This window comes from Juglans regia, chromosome 10 (genome assembly GCF_001411555.2).
Source record: "Juglans regia cultivar Chandler chromosome 10, Walnut 2.0, whole genome shotgun sequence".
Taxonomy (NCBI): Eukaryota; Viridiplantae; Streptophyta; class Magnoliopsida; order Fagales; family Juglandaceae; genus Juglans; species Juglans regia.
In genome coordinates, this window is record NC_049910.1 from 35,568,770 (window position 1) to 35,587,394 (window position 18,625).

The 18,625-nt window shown below is 30.7% G+C and overlaps 1 protein-coding gene across 1 annotated transcript; it reads left to right on the forward strand.

Moving 5' to 3' along the window:
• Window positions 1-10,165: 10,165 nt before the first annotated feature.
• On the forward strand, window positions 10,166-10,765 carry LOC108994479 (transcriptional regulator SUPERMAN-like). The gene has a single exon (XM_035695260.1). It carries the CDS (start codon window positions 10,166-10,168, stop codon window positions 10,763-10,765), a length of 600 nt encoding a protein of 199 aa, XP_035551153.1.
• Window positions 10,766-18,625: the final 7,860 nt, after the last annotated feature.

The following is an 18,625-nucleotide window of genomic DNA, read 5'->3' on the forward strand; positions in this document are numbered from 1 at the left end:
AAAAGAATTATATATAACAAGTCTAAAAGTATTTTTTGAGATTATTATATTATAGATATGAGATTATTATTCATAAGAGATTTTACTATCTATATATAAAAAATTATTATATTATAGATTATTAGATTGTAAAAATAAAAATGAATATGATTAGTCGGAGGTTATTGAAGATTATGAAAATAAAATAAAATTTTAATTAAAAAATATAAATAATAAAAAATAATAATATTTTTTTATTATTGAGAGTGTGATGACTAATTCAATGTAGACTTTAAGTTTTAAATGATTAGTTAAAAGTAAAAAAATTATATATTAATCAAAATTTGAAGAGAATAATGGTCAAATCAATACTAATACTCTTAGACACCAATTTTGAATCCCGCTTCCCGCGTACATGCCAGTGGCATGATGCCACTGTGACATTTCTTCACTTTTTTTAATTTTTCACTTGCTTCCCGTGTTTGACTAATTCACTTTTCACCTCTGCAATTTTACTTTCTTCTTCTTCTTCTTTTTCTAATCTAAATAAATTACAGAATAGTCGAGAAACTTGGTGAACAATCACAGAAAAGGTAACTGCCAAACGTTCTTCCTTTTGCGTTGAGAAAACTAGCCGCAAGCATAGATCAGCATGCAAGGTCGTTGGGAACAATATTACAACCATACATCAAGAAATCTACTGTGATAAACCTAGACCGATGATAAACAAGAGTGGTCCACCAAAATAATAGATTAAAAAAAAAATCCAAATCAAGAAATCTAAATGAAATGTGGAAATTGAGAAATCTACCATGAAAGAGACAAAATGCAGAAGTTTTGTTTTCCTGATTTGAGGTCGAACAAAGCGCGAACGGTGTCGGAAATTGGTCTCTTGTGCCGGTCGGAGATCATGGGTTGGAGAAAATGAAATGAATGAAAGTGAAAGTGTGAAGAGAAAAGTCAAACGCGGGTACTGCACACGGGAAGGAAGTGAAAAATAAAATTAAAAATAAAAAAGTGAAGAAATGCCATGTGTACACGCCAAGCGAGAGGTGTCTATAATGGTGGCTCCACCATTTCCCTTACGTTTTCTTGACTGTACCCCAGCTAGCTCGCTGCAGATTGTACACGTCATACATGAGTACATTACACGCTAGCTAATTTACACGAACTTCTAATTTAGCTAGTCTAAAGTTGATCATGTTGGACGCGCGACATGGCTGCCACAATGCATTAATGATTATATATATAATTAAAGTTGACATGTGGCAATTTGTGATTTGGTCATGTGTTTTGTCATGTGTTTTTTATTATATTTCTTATAAATAACTCAAACCGCGGAGTTACGTATACATTTCTTAAAAACAAATAGCATATCATAAAGGAGTGTATATTAATCAAATTTAACATTATTAAAAATCAATTCCATCCTCAAATTAGAAAAGGTTACTTGGGGGCCAATAAAATTAATTTTGGATGAGAAAGTAGGAATTATTTTTAAACTATATATATATAATTTCATTTTTTTTTATTATTTAGATTTATTCTTTGAATTGTTTCTTATTGAGGAGGCGTCCATGATGATCTGTAAGCTTTTTATTAGCTGGCACGTGGAGTTCTCTTGGCCAAATGGCAAGTTTCCTATCAGAAATATTGATGGAAGATGCAGGATGGAGCTGGCCGGATAAAATAGAGAGTTTTTTAAAACCTTATATATATATATATATATAATATTACATATGAATGTGAAAATCCATGCAGCAGGAACCTCTTCTAAAATGATAAAAGTCCAGTCCGTATGTATAAGATACTGACTTTGTAATTAACCCAAACACGTACGTACAATCTCGTTCTTATCCCATACTAAATAGAGCTTTAGTACTTGAGCATAAACCAAGTAGTTAAAGGAAACGCGCTAATTATAACGAAGGGCTACATTAATTACCATATTGTTGCTTTGACAGTATATTAACAAGCTAGCTAGAAAGAGTGGTTTTTCAAATATTTTCATGCTAAATTATTGCTTTTGTCATGAGTACTAGCATATATATGGATCGATTAAACGATATATATATATATATATATATATAGTTAGTCTACATACAATCTTTAAATGGAGACTGCTTATGATATAAATGCATACAGTTATATATGTTTAAAAAAATTAAAATTATAATAATATCCTTTTGAAAATGATGTTTTTTCTCTTTTTACTCTCATTTATCAATGCAGTCCATCACTCAGGACTACAAATGGAATTTCTCATGTATTAAAATGGAAAGTGATAAGATTACTACCCTCCTACTACCTATTACTACTCTTTTTGTATTTAATTTTTTCTTTAATTTTTTTATTTTACTTAATAGTTAAGGAAGTGACTGTTAATAAAATTATATATTTTTTTAATTTTTTCTTAACGATTAAGGATGTTAAAAATACTTAAAAATAATAATAATAAAGTAAATACACTCTAAGTAGTAAATGGGTACGTAGTAAAAAAATAGTAACCTTATCATTATCCAATTAAAATAAGCCTTGGTTCTTCACTTCAAACATGATAATGGGATAAATCTTTGAACCTTCATTCTTAAAATAGAGAAGGATTGTATACGCACTACAAGATAAATAAGTATTTATGATGAGTTATTTGGGACAAGATACAATTAATATACTTATTTTGATAAGAAATAGTTATTTTAACAAGAAATAACTGGTCACAAATAATCAATTTTCTTGTAATGACATACTGCAACTAAGTGCCTAGGATGTTATTGCCAATTTTCTTTAAATCCTGTTTAGAATGGAAAATTAAAGTTGTATGGTTGTATTTTTCTATGGTTTACTTCAGGATATCGATCATGCACGTACAAGCAGCTCAATTAATTGGAAATTATTACAGCATGAATACATTTAATGAATAAATAGATCAGAATAATTTTACTTCACAAGACAAATGTATGCTCTAAAAGAACAAAAAGTAGATAAGGAAAGAATATTGTCAACTTCATTATTCTTCCAAATAAATACAATATTAGCAAATACACCAAAAAAAAAAAAAAACTAGCGAACTGATCAAGTATGAAGGTGGGCTAACAAAGTGTAATCACATGTTTATCGCTTCGAGTTACAGGTGATATATATATATATATATTAGGATCGATTTTCTTCCTGAGTATTGTTTTTAACTTTTCATTTTTTAATACTACTGGTCATGTTGAATGGCCTTTATTTCCATTTTGTAGACAAGCCATGCATGCATATATGCATGCAATATCATGGGACAGCTTTATTTGGTGAAGGGGGAGTGACGGGACCTTTCTGCAGTGAATTTAACAACAGATGATTCATGGACTCGTGACCTGTGAGCTGGGTCCTTTGGTTGATCCTTGAAGCAGAGCGTGGGATGTGAGTGTCCGGATTGGGTCCAGATGGAGCAACAACCTGACCCTTCTGCAATGATCCCGACCATGAATGAGCCATATTAGAGTTACCTGCAAAGACCCTCTGGCTGATTGTTGAAGCAGAGTATGGAATTTGAGAGGCCGGGTTGGGCACATAGGGAGGCACATGAAGACCTTTTTGTAGCGATCCAAACGACAAATGAGCCATAAATTTGTCAAAGAAGGTCCTGATCTGGTTGATTGTTGAAGCGGGTCTTGGGATGTGGGTGCGTGGATTGGAAGCAGATGGATCAGGGACTGAACCCTTCTGCAATGACCCTAACAAAAGGCTTTTATGCATCAATGTTTGTCCTTCTCCATGAAAGATTCTGCAAGCCTGATTTGCGTGCATGCTCATAAGAGAAAGCACTATTGTGACTGCAAGAAGCATCTTGAAAACCCTCATGATGATCAGCTTGTTCTATATATAAGCCAAGATAGTTAATTATAACTAATTTGATGAAGTATTTGCCAAGGATTTGTGGGTATTTATATATATATGCAGGAACGAATACTTGTGTGACTTGATTTTTCCAGTTTTTAAAAATGTTTGAATCCTTATAATAGGACTCTTGACTATTAATTTATGGTAAGAGATCAAGATCAAGACGCGAAAACGTTGAATATTCGGTCTCAAATGAAGAAACTGCACGGCTTTGATTTGAATCCTGAAGTATTTTTTTTGTTTAATTTCCTCTTTCACGTGCATGAAAAAAGTCAGCAATTAATTATGGAATAAAATGTTATTGTGAAGATGCATGCATTTTCCGTGGAAAAATAATATAATATAAAATAACCTTGCAAATTAAGTGAAAACGTTTTGTGATCTGTTGGTCCCCTAATTTGTGAAACCAACCAAAAATTAGTGGGAAAAGAGGCCAGGCTAGCTTCAGGCATTTTAACTTTCTACGGGAGTGACGGCTTGTTAATGACTAAGGGCATGCAAATTGCAATGGGCTTCTTCAAGCAGAGAGCCTTTAAGTTACTATATATATATATATATATATATATATATATATATATATATATCTTCTAGGATTTTATATTTTGAATCATTTTCTTATGATCTCAATCAGTGTGTGGTATTTTATATAGGAAAATACTCTAGTCACAAATCATGTATTAAACAAAAATAATCACACAAACTGATGGGGCATGATTTGGTTCGTTAGGTTGTAAAGTTACTTTTATTGTAAAATAGATCTAATAGACTACATGAAGTCACATTAGTTTATGAGATTATTTTTATGTAATCTCTTTATAGCTATATATATATAGCAGTACTCTTTTATATAAACCTCCAACAAAAAATGGAACAATATGTTTGGGACATGGGATGAGATCGATACAAAATTTTATCTTATCTTATCTCATCATTACAATTTTCTCAAATTCTCACACAAAATATAATAAATAATTTAACTTTTTCATGTTCTAATTCAATTTTTTTAAATTATAAAATAATAATAATATTTTAAACTTTCATCTAAAACTAAAAATTCTCACCTCAGTCTCCCGTGCATTTAGATTTATAACTTTAATGGTAAAGTCGTGCTTGGAATTAGCCCTAAACGTTTGAAATACTGTGACGGCCACGTACAAGCCATGCGCGCGTATTAAAGAAGTTGCTGATTTGATTCAACCACCAATTGGGTATTTCCTGATTATTCTCAGGTTTTAGGTCTGGGATCCAGATTTAACAATAGTACTCATGAATTGGCAAATTAATTTTACATTGGTAGCGCTAGACTACCTCTAGATCAACCGTAGAGAAAAAGGTGAAGATTACGCACGCGTTAGTATTTAGTAATTTGGCTACAACTTTGGTTTCGAGTATCAAAATCACTCGTATGATTCCAATTTCAAAAATTATTTTCAATGTGCACGTCATAGTCACCACGTTAGGTCTAGTGATCCTCGTTTCAACTCTAAAATCAGTTATTTGCTCCTCCAAATTGTCGATAATTTAAGTTTCTTTTCTTTTTTATGATAATATTTCGCTATCACTTTTAGAGATATAATTATTTTTATTTCAGTTTTGATCAAATTTTTTACAAGATACTTATTTTATTACATATTTGATTTTTATTCAATAATTGAGATTTTACCTTTTTTAGGTAAAATTCTCAAAATCTCGAATTTTCTTAAATATTTAATCCTAGCTTATGTGTTTCATAATCAATTTTTGGCTTTTACAAATAAACCCTAATCTCATAATATTCTTTGTGTTGCGTCTTTTCTCAATCTCAATTCCTAATTTTTATCTGCTGTCATGATAATTTTTAGAATTTTGTTACTCATCATCTCTACATATCACACTTTATTTATTTATTTATTTATTTTTAATTTATTCTTTTTAAAATAATTAAATTTTTCTACTCATGATTCATATATTGTAAGAGAAAAAAATAAAAATAAAAATAAAAAGTGTGGTGCATGGTCATGTATAGAGATGAAGAATAGAATTTTTCAAATTCTTATTATGCCCGGCGTCAGAAATTCAACTCATGATAAAACTCGTGGTACTACGCTTAATTTGCTTTCTTGGGCATTTTGAATGGAAAAGGATATACACTGAAAGAAAAAAGAAGAAGAAGAAGAACAACAAAAAAACATGGTTTAAATTAAGAGCGTGGACCAACCGGCCTAGCTTGACCGAGGCCCAGATATGTAGTACGTACCACTGTACCAGATTGATAGATATTATATATATTTGTGATCTGAGTCATCTGACTCCATTGGCTTGATCATCTTGGTTTACTTTGAACATAGAAAACTTTTGTGAAAAACGGTAAAACGTGGAAACACGCTTAATTTGTTGAGTGAGACTACTCTGCCGTTCACGCATTTTGACCGATAATTATGTTTATAATTATTTTTATTTTTATTTTTAATATTTTTAAAAAATAAAAAAATATATCAACATATTTAAAATCACTTATTTAATTATTAAATTAAAATATATATATCAAGCAATCAATTTGAACAATCAAATTGAGAGGAAAAATAATATTTTCCTACTTTGTTTGTGCAAATCCTTTTACACGACATAGAGCTTTGCTACACAACCTCCACCACACTCCACACTCCACACTTTTTTAAATTTTTTAAATTTTTAATATTTTTTTTAAATTTTTTTTTGAGTTTATTCTTTTTAAATTATTTTAAATTTTTTATTCATTATTTATATAATAAATATTTAATAAAAGAAAAAAATAATAAAAATTAAAAATAATGTAGAGTGTGGAGGTTGTATGAATAGTAGGAGGTTGAGTAGATTTTTTGTGAAACTAAAGTCTGATACGGCATGACTCATGAAAGTCGATCGGACCCCACAATTGTCCCAAATATGGAAACATGCCTTTGTGTATTGGGATTTATGTGACGGCATGCATGCAATATAAAGATGACACCTTTTTTGTAACGTCATGCATGCATGGTATCTCTCTCATGAGTTGCCGTTTGAGGGTTTTGTCCGGCCTAACTATATACACAATAAAAAAAATTATTTATTTATGATCAGTTAATTTCAACGAAATGATTATTTATAATTAAAATTATTTATAAATAATCTTTTAATTGTAATAAATTGATCACAAAAATCTATTTTTCTTATAATGATATTATATATTGAACGGCATCATTAATTTGTTGAATTGGTTTGGTTGACATGAAATTTCTACAAATTTAAAAGATCTAATTAGCTAGGAAAGGAAGAAAATCTGTAGTAGTACTGATGATATATATCATGTTTTGACTCGTGATTTCTAATAAAGCAGCGTTTTGCTCTCATGAATTTAAGATAATCCATAAAATCAGTGAAAACGAGCTGACAAATTAAGCTGCTAATTAGATTTTTTTTTTCTTTTCTTGAGGAATAAGGCACCGAAATCTACTTATAATTACTAGATTTCTAATTCATTTCTTGAGGAATAAGGCACTGAAATCTACTTAAAATTCTAAATTAAAGACTTTATATGTTGATTGTTGTGTTACAAGGAAATTAAAAATCGCATGTTTTTGGATAGATTGCTTTGATGGTTTTCATATTTTTATGGGGTCATTTTCAGACTTGGAATGAGGCAGCTAGTAATTAGCTAGTACGTAGACTTTTTATTCAGATTGGAGGGAGGACTACGTAACTATATTTGAATTTTAGAACTTTTTTTTTTACAGTAATATATAATTTGGATTTTTCGATTTTTCAGATATTTGGGAGCACAATGAGGGATATTTTCAATATATTATACCGTTTACTGTTAGTCTGAATATTATTATTCTAATATTACTTGTCAAAGACTCCTTGGCTTAGGCTTTAGCTATGGCTTTGGTAGTAGTAGAAAGATACATGACTCAAAAGGTGAGGTTTTTTTTTTTTTTTTTTGAAAAATGATATATAAAGTCTCAAATAGATAAATTTTATGTAAGTATTTATAAGAAAGGTAGAATCTATCTTAAATATATATATATATATATATGTATATAAAAAAAACTATCACTTTTGAATGGGACTTACTTTTTTATAAAAGACTTGTGTGAAATTTATCTATTTTAAACTTATACCTAACATTATTCTGTGAAAAAAAAAACCATTCAAAGATATTCCAAATTCAAGAGGAAATATTAATAAGCGAATTTACAATTCTCTTCTTCTTTTTTTTTTTTTTTTTTTCTTCTTGTTTCTTCTTTGAAAAAATCTTAAGAGCAGCCACTGTTTGGCTACATCCCATTGCACATGCACACCATACGTATCGATTAATTTTAGATAAAAATTAACTTTTATCCTCCGTTTAGATAGTGAGATGAAATGAAATAATTTTAGATAAGAATGAAAAATTAAATAAGATATTGTTAAAATATTATTTTTTAATATTATTATTATTTTAGGATTTGAAAAAATTGAATTAAATTTTTGTATTGTTTATTGTATTTTGTGTGAGAATTTAAAAGATTTGTAATGATGAGATGAGATGAGATGAGTTAAAATGAGATGATTTCTCAATCCAAACGGGGCCTAATTAGCAAAACTCATACTGGTGGAGGAGTACATTTTGTACCATATGAAATTACTGAGTAGAATAGACTAATTTGGATCACTTCTAATTAAGTACCAACTAGGCACCGTTTGAATACAGAAACACTTTCAATCCATCTTATCTCATCTCATTATTACAACTTTTTCAAATTCTTATACAAAATATAATAAACAATTCAACTTTTTTAAATTTTAAAATAATAATAATATTTAAAAATAATATTTAAAAAATATTTATTCAACTCATTTAAAAATATTTCCTCTTACCATCTAAGCAAGTTCTAAATATTATTTTTTGAATTTGTTTTGGGAACGGTACTTTTTATTTAGTAAGCTTCTTTTATTTAACTTATTGGGCAATGGTATGGGCCATCCCAGCCCAAACTGGGCCTTCTCCCATGACTATATATATGGACTCTATTTTTCTTTTTCATATTTTTTGGTTACGGATCAGATTATTTTCTACTCTGGATCGATGATCATGAACTAGGTCGACAGTGCCGAGTGAATAATTTGTGACAAGATGGCATTTGTGATGGAGCTCCTTTCCGATGTGCAAACTCGATCGAGGCATGCCTTTTAGAAAAAAAAAAAAAAAAAATAGAACCTATTAAAAGAAATAATTAGTTTTTTTAATGGAATTCACTTTTTTTTAATACAAACTTGTACAATTTATTAAGGTAGACATATATCCTTTCCACAATTGAGACTTTTTTTTTTTTTTTTATACATGGATGCTTTCTTCTACGTGCTCTTCATTATATATATATATACACACATACACACACGTGGACACACTTAGGCCTCGTTTGTTTTTAGAGATGAAATGAGATGAATTGAGATTAAAGTTAAAAAGTTAAATAAAATATTGTTAAAATATATTTTTTAATATTACTTTTGTTTTAGGATTTAAAAAAATTAAATTGTTTATTTTATTTTGTGTAGAAATTTAAAAAATTTGTAACGAAGAGAAGGAAGATTTTTAAAATTTTTAAAGTTTTGAATTTTAATCTTGAAAACAAACCAAGCCGTTCCCAATATTATCTAATGTAACAAGAAAAATGATAACGCCTTACGACTATTTTATAACTAGTTTACAACTCTACATGAAATAGATGGTAGTTTTGTAATGTTAAAATTTATTTTTAATGGAATGTCATGATTTCATTAATTGTTTAAAAATAAATTATAAAATAATTATAATAGAGTTGTAGGTGTATCATTACTCAAGTAACAATTGGCATTTTTAGGCGTTGAAAAATTTAGCAGTATCTCTTATAATTCTTTTAGAATTGGTAATTAAAAATTAGGCCGATCGAGATCAACACTGCCTGCCACTGTTACAAGACATTAATGCAAGTTAACACCAAATTAATCGATCGGTTGTCTGTTTCTGTCAAACATGAGTTTTAGGAGCTTAGCTTCACTGTGAAGGCGCTGCTGATCATGATCTCACGTTCGCCAGTCTTCTCTCTGATCTCATGCACGCATTCACAACTTTAAGTTGTGAAAGATGGTTCAATATTTATTTATTTATTCTTTATATATATATATATATGTGTGTGTGTGTGACATGTGTGTGTGTGACAGTGTGTGTTTGTGAAGTAGTCAATAATATAAGTACTGTTATCATTGTTTTTCATCAAAAAAAAAAAGTTATCATTGTTTGGATCTTTCTAGGTTGGACTCAACCTCGAGTACTACTACTGCCATGGAGAGGCCCTACTCGAGCAGTGGTATGGTGAAAGGAAATAGTGGTTCTAACAGCTTCCAGTTTGAAGAAGATCGTTCATGCCGAACTTCTTGGCTTGCAAAACAGCACTACACATGTAGATTCTGCAATAGGCAATTCAGATCTGCTCAGGCTCTTGGGGGTCATATGAATGTTCATAGGAGGGATAGAGCTGCAAGGCTGAGATTCTTACCTTCATCTGTTTCTGAATCCCAGAACCCTAATCATGTTTTTGCCTCATCGCCTTCATCTTCTTCAGCTAAGTTCCTACTGCACACAGATCGTTGCTTGCCTTCTTTATCACTCATTACTTCATCTTCACCGTCATCGGCTTCATTTAATGAAGAGAAGAAACTCGTAATAAGTTTACCTCGAGTCGATCCCTTGAGTCCTCAAGGGAAGGATATTACAAATAAGAGACGGATCAGAAGTGTTCTAGGGTTTCAAGGATTGAACGTTTTTACGCAGAAAGATGAGCCTACGGTTTGCAGGAAGGAAGGCATAGTTAGTTTGGACTTGGAGATTGGCTTACTGAAAGACCAGAAGGAAGATCTGGATTTAGAGCTTCGACTTGGTTGATATTAGGTGCAATCTTCAAACTCCTTTGCTTTCTCCCTGCCTTATTAGCTTCTTAGACACCAAACGATGGCGGCCGGTACGTAGATGCATGGGTTAATCTTGAGAAGATTGAATTATAACAACTATTGAATGTATTGGATGATAGAAAGTACTGATCAGGACTAGTCTCTACCATTGCCTCTTATATTCCACCAGCTGATCATTAATGTTCATTGTTCTTGATCTCTTTAATTTGTATTTTTTGGTAGGTCATTGTGTTCTTGTAATGTACCAAATGCATGCGTTGAATAGCTTTCATTGAGAGCAAATATGCATAGTATTGTTTTCATGATGAATTACTGTGAGGTTAGCTTTGATCTTCATAATATTTTACTTCGTTGTAATTTTGATTAATTAGTGTGTGGTGGGGTTGTCCTTGTTAGGTTAATTATTAGATAGGCGAATATTAAAGTTGGTGACAGATATAATCATTCACCCTAATTCCTACGAAAGATGGGATGTTTTACTTGATCACGTCCTCTCTCTCTCTCTCTCTCTCTCTCTCTAATCACTGTATGTGCTTCTTTACAATATATATATGTGTGTGTACGTGTGTATATACATATATATATATATGCATATTATACACGCTTCTAGGCGTACATTCAGATTGTTTTTCAATTCAAGTTCTCGGAAGAACAAGATCGATCTGTCACTCTCCTAGCTATTTCATGGGACCTAAGTAAGGTTCACAATCTAATCAACCTATTTATAGCTAAGGAGTTGTTAACCGACAACTTAACATGTACATTTATGATAACTTAATTGGATGACTCTCCGCAACCCATGCATCTACTTGTTTGTGATGAAATAGAGAAAAAGCAAGGTCAAAGTCTAGGAAGTCTGACAATAATAAAAGAAAAGAAAGTCTGGGTCGACGTTACATCGTCAGGACGTGGATGACTTCATGCCTGTCCCAAAGATCAAACTGTCAAAAATTTAGGACTCTACGCATGATTCCACCGACTCGGATCTGCTTTGTGTTCGGTAGCTCTATTAGTACACATTGCCTTGTCCGATGATTCAGAGTAGTGGTATGTTGATCATCCCTGTAACTGGCCAGGATGTTGTATTTTCCAACTTCTGATATTTTGCTTGTTCCCCACAATGTCTGGTGTCAGCAACGTCATGATGGCATTTCCATCTCTCTCTCTCTCTCTTAGAGGATAGTGATCAAACAGGCTATACTTGTAGACCAAAACAAAATAACCCCAAAAGGGAAGTTTGGAGCATTGAGGGTAAGAAAAATGGACATTTGGGGCTAGATCGCCTAGCATGACCTGCCAAAAGTGCTTGTTTAATTTAGTGAAAGTTGACGGGGTGCTATGGGTTAAAGCAAGCCAAGTCGCCGCACGTTAGCCATTCATGTTGTTGCTCCTTTCCTTTTTGCTCTCGATCTCTTGCCTTCCTTCTTTGAAAAAAGAAAAATAGAAATGAATTCCGGGCTTGATGATGCAAATTCAAAATGATATGGTATATTTAAGTCCAGATTCTACATTGATTATATTGAAATAATATCTTAAAAAGATGAATCTGTATAATTAATATAGAAGAAAAAACTTAATATCTTCTTTGGACTAAAGGCAATATTAGTTATTTTCATTCAAATCATATATTTATGATAATTTTTGCTTTGTTAGTACTAAATATTTAGTTTCAAATTTGGAAATGATTCTGATTTTGATTTTAACCAAATATTTGTTAGGATTCTTGTTTATTTATGTATTAATTTCTCATACAATAATTTAGATTTTTTTATTTTTAAAAAAATCTTCATAATTTTGAATTTTGCAACTATTTAAGTTCGGCTTATGGGTTTCATAAAATAATTTCAAATTTTACTATTAATCAATATTATTCAAAATTTTCTCTGTGTTTTGAGAAAATCTCTTGTCTTCTTTATGTTGATCATATGTTGAAACTAAACTGCAGAATAATCATTATTCTGTCCGACGTCAGTTGTCATTAGAGCTTAAACATCTTTTCTAGGGTTATATATATCTCATTAGTTTCTATGGCTGGTGGTCGTGGTCATCATGGGCAGGTTCCGAATGAGAAAGTCTTGCACCGTGATCGTAGCATTCAGGATGTGATAATTGAAGATTTATAAAGACAGGTTGCAGATTTAACCCGACATCTAATGGTGCAGGATATCGATGATCGTGAGATAGAAGATCACGATTCCGATTATAGTTTTTAGAACCCATATCACAGGCGTGCTCTATTTTTGGAGTACGGTTGTAGGAAGAAGCATCATGCAGGGGACCTCGGTTTCAAAGTTGATTTATCAGAATTTTCTAGTACTCTTCAAGCTTAAGGTTTTGTTGATTTATTGCAAGAGGTTGAGTGGATTTATTATTCTGAGGAAGAAGAGTTTGAGGATGAACATTCTTCCATATGGTGGAACTCTATACCAATCTGCGATACCTATCCTGATGAAGATAACCTAGTGGATGAGGTAACTATTTTTATTGAAAACATAAAAAAAATTGGAAAAATAAAATGGTGGCGAAGTTTTGAAATTTGAAGATCGTGAAACAACCTATGAGACAATTAACTTTGTTGATTTTCTAGGAGTTGAGGATTTTTTTTCAAGTTCTCCTATGCAAAATATATATATATATTTTTTTTTGGATTCAAGATGTGGGAAAGAAACTTAATTTTGAAGTATAAGATACTCAACATTATTTTATTTCGAGCCAATCAAATCAATTTTAATTTTTTCATGATCATTGGGACGATACAACAAAGGGAGAGAAATATTAGACTAATTGGACATCTAAAAGATCGAGGCAAGAAAGTTTAGAATTCGAGGACGGATTCTCTCCAACCTGGGAGAGAACCTGGTGAGAATTATGCAAACCCAAAATGATATGGGGTATCTAGGTCCAAATTCTACGTTGATTGCATTGAAGTACTACTTTAAGAAGATGAATCTGTACAAATATGGAAGGAAAAGCTTATAAATATCTTTCTTAGACTAAGGGCAATATTAGTTATTTTCCTTTAAATTATATATTTATGATCATTCTTGTTTTGTTAGTAAATATTTGGTTTCAAGCTTTGAAATGATTCTGATTTTGATTTTGACCAAATTTTTTGTAAGATTCTTGTTTATTTATGTATTAATTTTTTATACAATAATTAGATTTTTTCATTTTTAGAAAAATCTTCATAATTTTGAATTTTGCAGCTATTTAAGTCCGGCTTGTGGGTTTCATAAAATAATTTTGAATATTACTATTAATCAATATTATTTAGAGTTTTCTCTATATTTTGAAAAAATCTCTCGTCTTCTTTATATTGATCATCTGTTGAAACTAACCTTCTGATTGAAAATCTCTATTATATCTAGCATCACTTGGGTTGCAAATTAGTTTGACGTTGGGCCTGGTCTAGGCCCAGATAACATGTATTAATTAGGCACTAGGCTAGACAATTTGCCACCTTGAATCACAGAAAGTAATTATCATCATTGGTTATTACCTGCAGGGGCGCCATTCTTCGGCTCTGATATTAGTTCTTCGAGTACTCTATCTTGCTTCCCCTCCGGTCAACATGGAATAGTTTGTGGGTCTCGATCGAGCAAAACCAGAAATTTATGAGTCATTTGTCATGAGAAAGGAAAGGAGTTTAGGTTCATTGGCTGTCGCATCTAATTTTTATGTTAAAGGAAAATTCTATATACACGACTATCATTTTAATTTCATCTCATTTTATAAGATGTGACATATTTATTACTATTTAATTATCAATAATAATAAATATGTCACATCTTACATATTAGGATGAAAATGAAATGGTAGTCATATAGTGTATAGAATTACTCTTATGTTAATATATATATATATATATATATATAGGAAAAAGACAATGGATCTTTATACCCTAATTAATTTCTATATATTTGCTTATATTACTTTTGGTTGTGAATTAGCAGCATCTCTAGCAAATTCTAAGAGGCTCTTCTTCTTATGTTACAAATGCAAAAACCAGAAACTCCAAACTACTGGAGACCATATCATTAATTCTAACGTTCGATCTTCTCATCATGTCAAGTTATACATATGGACATTGGAATATGGAGCTCTTTGTGGCCTTCTTCATATATCTTTTTGATAACTTTGATCACCAACATGCAGCCATGGTGAATTTGAAGATATATTTCCTCTGATATTTGATCATTTTTCCGAGTCCTGAATAGAAAAGGAATATGGGGCATATTTCAGCTCATTTCATTAACTTCCCAACTTTAGCAACAAGAAAGCCAACATAGAATCCATCCAGTTTTTGTATTTTTTTTTTTAAATATTTTAGTCACAAAAATATCTCACAAAAGTAAATTTATAAATTGACATAGTTTTATGTGGTATGTTAGATTATTAAATCAATTTTATTGTAAGTAAATTTAACATATCATATATATGAAATCATATCAATTTGTGAGTTTATTTTTATATAATCTTTTTATAGCCATATAGCACTTTCATTTTCCATTAGTTGGTTTGGTTACACAAAATCAAACTTTCTCATCTCATAACTCATATAATCATTACAATTTTCACAAACTCTCACACAAAATATAATAAACAATTCAATTTTTTCAAATTTTAAAATAAAAATAATATTATAACAATATTTTATTCAATTTTTAACAAAACATCTCATTTAATCTCATCTGAACTAGGGCTGTACACCGATGGGTTCGGCGTTGGTTTCAGCGCCAAACCAAGACCCCACTGATGTCTGCCACGAATCTATTGAACTGGCCGAAACTGTGGGTTTGGAGAGAGAAAACTGGTCATATCAGTCTCAACGTGCTTCGGTGCGATCTTCGGTCTACCATCGACATCTTCTGTGAAGGAGGAGGAACTGAGGAAGATCAAGAAGACGCGTCGTGCCGTCGTTTGTCATGGAAGAAGAAGAAAGTTGTAGAGAGAAAGAAGACGACGCGGAGAAGAAGAAGATGGGGGTTATTAATTCATTTTGAAATGATGCCGTTTTATTATATAATTTTTTAACTTTTAGGATCTAAAACGATGCCATTTCACTCAAATAAGTGAAACAGCGCTATTTAATATACATATATTTAAAAAAAAATATAAATAGACCAGATCAGCCGGTTGAGCAGTTTCCCAGGGGTTTAAATTGGCTTCGAACCGCTGATATCAGTTTTCCCTCAATTCCTCTTGCCTGCCGACCTGTTCCTTATCGGTTCCAGTTGGTTCCGTGCTCTGGCGGTCGGTCTAATCGGTTTCCGGTCAATTCTGATGTTCCTGTACACCCCTAATTTGAACTGCATTTACGTTGTCTAAAGTTACGTTTAGATGTTAAATTGAGTTGAATTGAGATGATAAAATATTGTTAGAATATTATTTTTTAATATTATTATTATTTTAAAATTTGAAAAAATTAAATTATTTATTATATTTTATATTAAAATTTAAAAAAATTATAATAATAAATTAATATGAATTGAAGTGAATTTGATAACGAAACCTACCCTAAATCTCTTTATTAATTTCGGATTGAGTTGAAACTTTAACAGGTCAGAGAAGCCGGTATGATCAAAATGTCTGACTGTCTCTTGCCGGCTTTCCAGAACTTTGTGCAATTTTACGTCATGCTGATTAAAAAATATTAGTTGAGTGATAACAATCGTCCACCTTATTTTTGCATCCCCTTCAGTATGAATTAGCTGATAAGGCTTTGATCTTTAAATACTTGTCTTGAGCTGCATTCAATGTCTTAATTTTTAACTTTTATTTTTGGATTAGTATATATAAACACCTCATTAAAAGAAAAAGAAAAAAAGAAAATCAGATTCTTGAAACAACTCCATGCAGACGACGTCGATCGACATTGCCTGCATGAAAGTTAGAGAAAAATATCAAGAATAAAAAAGAGTAATGTTACGTATAATTATGAAATATATAATTATGAAATGTACAAACGTCATATAGTCATTTTAAAAGAGAGTGAAATTTATTATTAAAAAATTAATTTCTTTTTATATATATTTCATATTTATTTATTTTTTTTAAATAACTGTATGACACTTGTACACTCACGACTGTAAATATTATTTTTCTATTAATTAATGCTTCATCGATCCGTACTTATGTTTGATTATTAATGGGAATTAAGAAAACTTTAGTTTCCAATTAATTAATGATAATTATTTGAGCTTTTTTAACAGTTTTCAAATTTCAATTTTTTTGTATTAATATACGTACCATGCATGCAGCATTAATATCAAATTTCACAGCAATCGAGTATAAAATATTAATTAAGGCATGCTAGCTGCATAAAGAATATTTATAGACATCTTATGCAGATATGCCCCTACCCCTAGCTTGCTATATCTAGCTAGCTAGCTAAGATGTACAACCATATTATATAATATATATATATATAATTAGGTAACTAATTAGCGAACAAAAGTGTTAATTAATTCAAACTATACATAAAATATATTATATGTTGTCAAAATTAATGTGAAGTAGAAGACAGAATGATTTGGTAGATCATCAGATCAGACCAATTGAAGTAGTAGTTGAATCCACACGCACTTGTGTTGTTTTCGTCCATCAGGTTCTAGCTAGCCTTTGTCCATTTCTTTGTAACTTTTCCTCCCACGGTTTTCTTGCAGACTAAGTCAAACCCAACACCTATATATATTTAAATATATATATATATATTATTAATTAATTATACGTTGTACGTACCTTTAATCAACACCTCCCCCACCCCACCACTTGTAACATTAATATTATACAATATAAGATATTGTAATTATAATAAACGTCGAATTAATGATCAATTATATATATAATATATAATATGTGGACTGATTAACACTATGTTACAACATGACTTTGTTTCTTTATTAGTTTTGGTCATTTTCGGTACTAAACATTGATCAATTTTTAATTTCTATTTTATGTGAAGGCTAGGGATCGATGACTGACGACTATATATATATACATGATGTTTTAACGTCTAAGAGTGGTTAATTCGTTCTCGATCGCTACGGCCGAATCGATCATGGCGCGTACCATGCATGCAACATGATAACATATATATTAAAAATGGTTTTTTAATTAATTGTATTTTTATTTCAATTGGTCACGTACGGAGTACTCTAACGTGGAGTCAGGGACGTCATTCGAATTCAACATCTACTGATCTGATTTCATATTAAATCACTCATTATCTGATCAAAAGTTTAAATGATCATAAGATGTTTAATCATTATTTAATTAAGATACATACATACATATATATATATATATATTCTAACAAAATTCTCATTTTGTACTTTTTTTTTTCATTTTGTACATTTAAAGACGACGCTGCATGATGCACCCGCTTAAATTAATCATGCAACATGCTTAACATATTCTAATTAAATACTATATATGATCATGTAAATCCGCACTACAAAAAAAACAGGCTTGATCATTTAATTGCAGTGAAAAGTTGAAAAGTTTATTTTATAAATAATCATTTCGTTGAAATTTACTGATCATAAATAAATAGTTTTCTTATAATGGGCCGCTAGCTTATGTATGTGTGTCAGCCCGGCCGATGATGGTGAGAAAGAAAGAGATCGATCATCAAGAATACGAGGATCAAGTGTACGTTGCACCTTTTTTTTTTTTTCCCCTTTCCTCTAGCAAATTGGAATCAGATCATATATATATATATATATATATAAGCTGAGTACTTTATTATAATTTTTCTCAAAAAAATATTAATTAGGACAATAAAGTCTACAAAATTAAACTCCAACGCTAGATCATGTATTAAATGAGAATT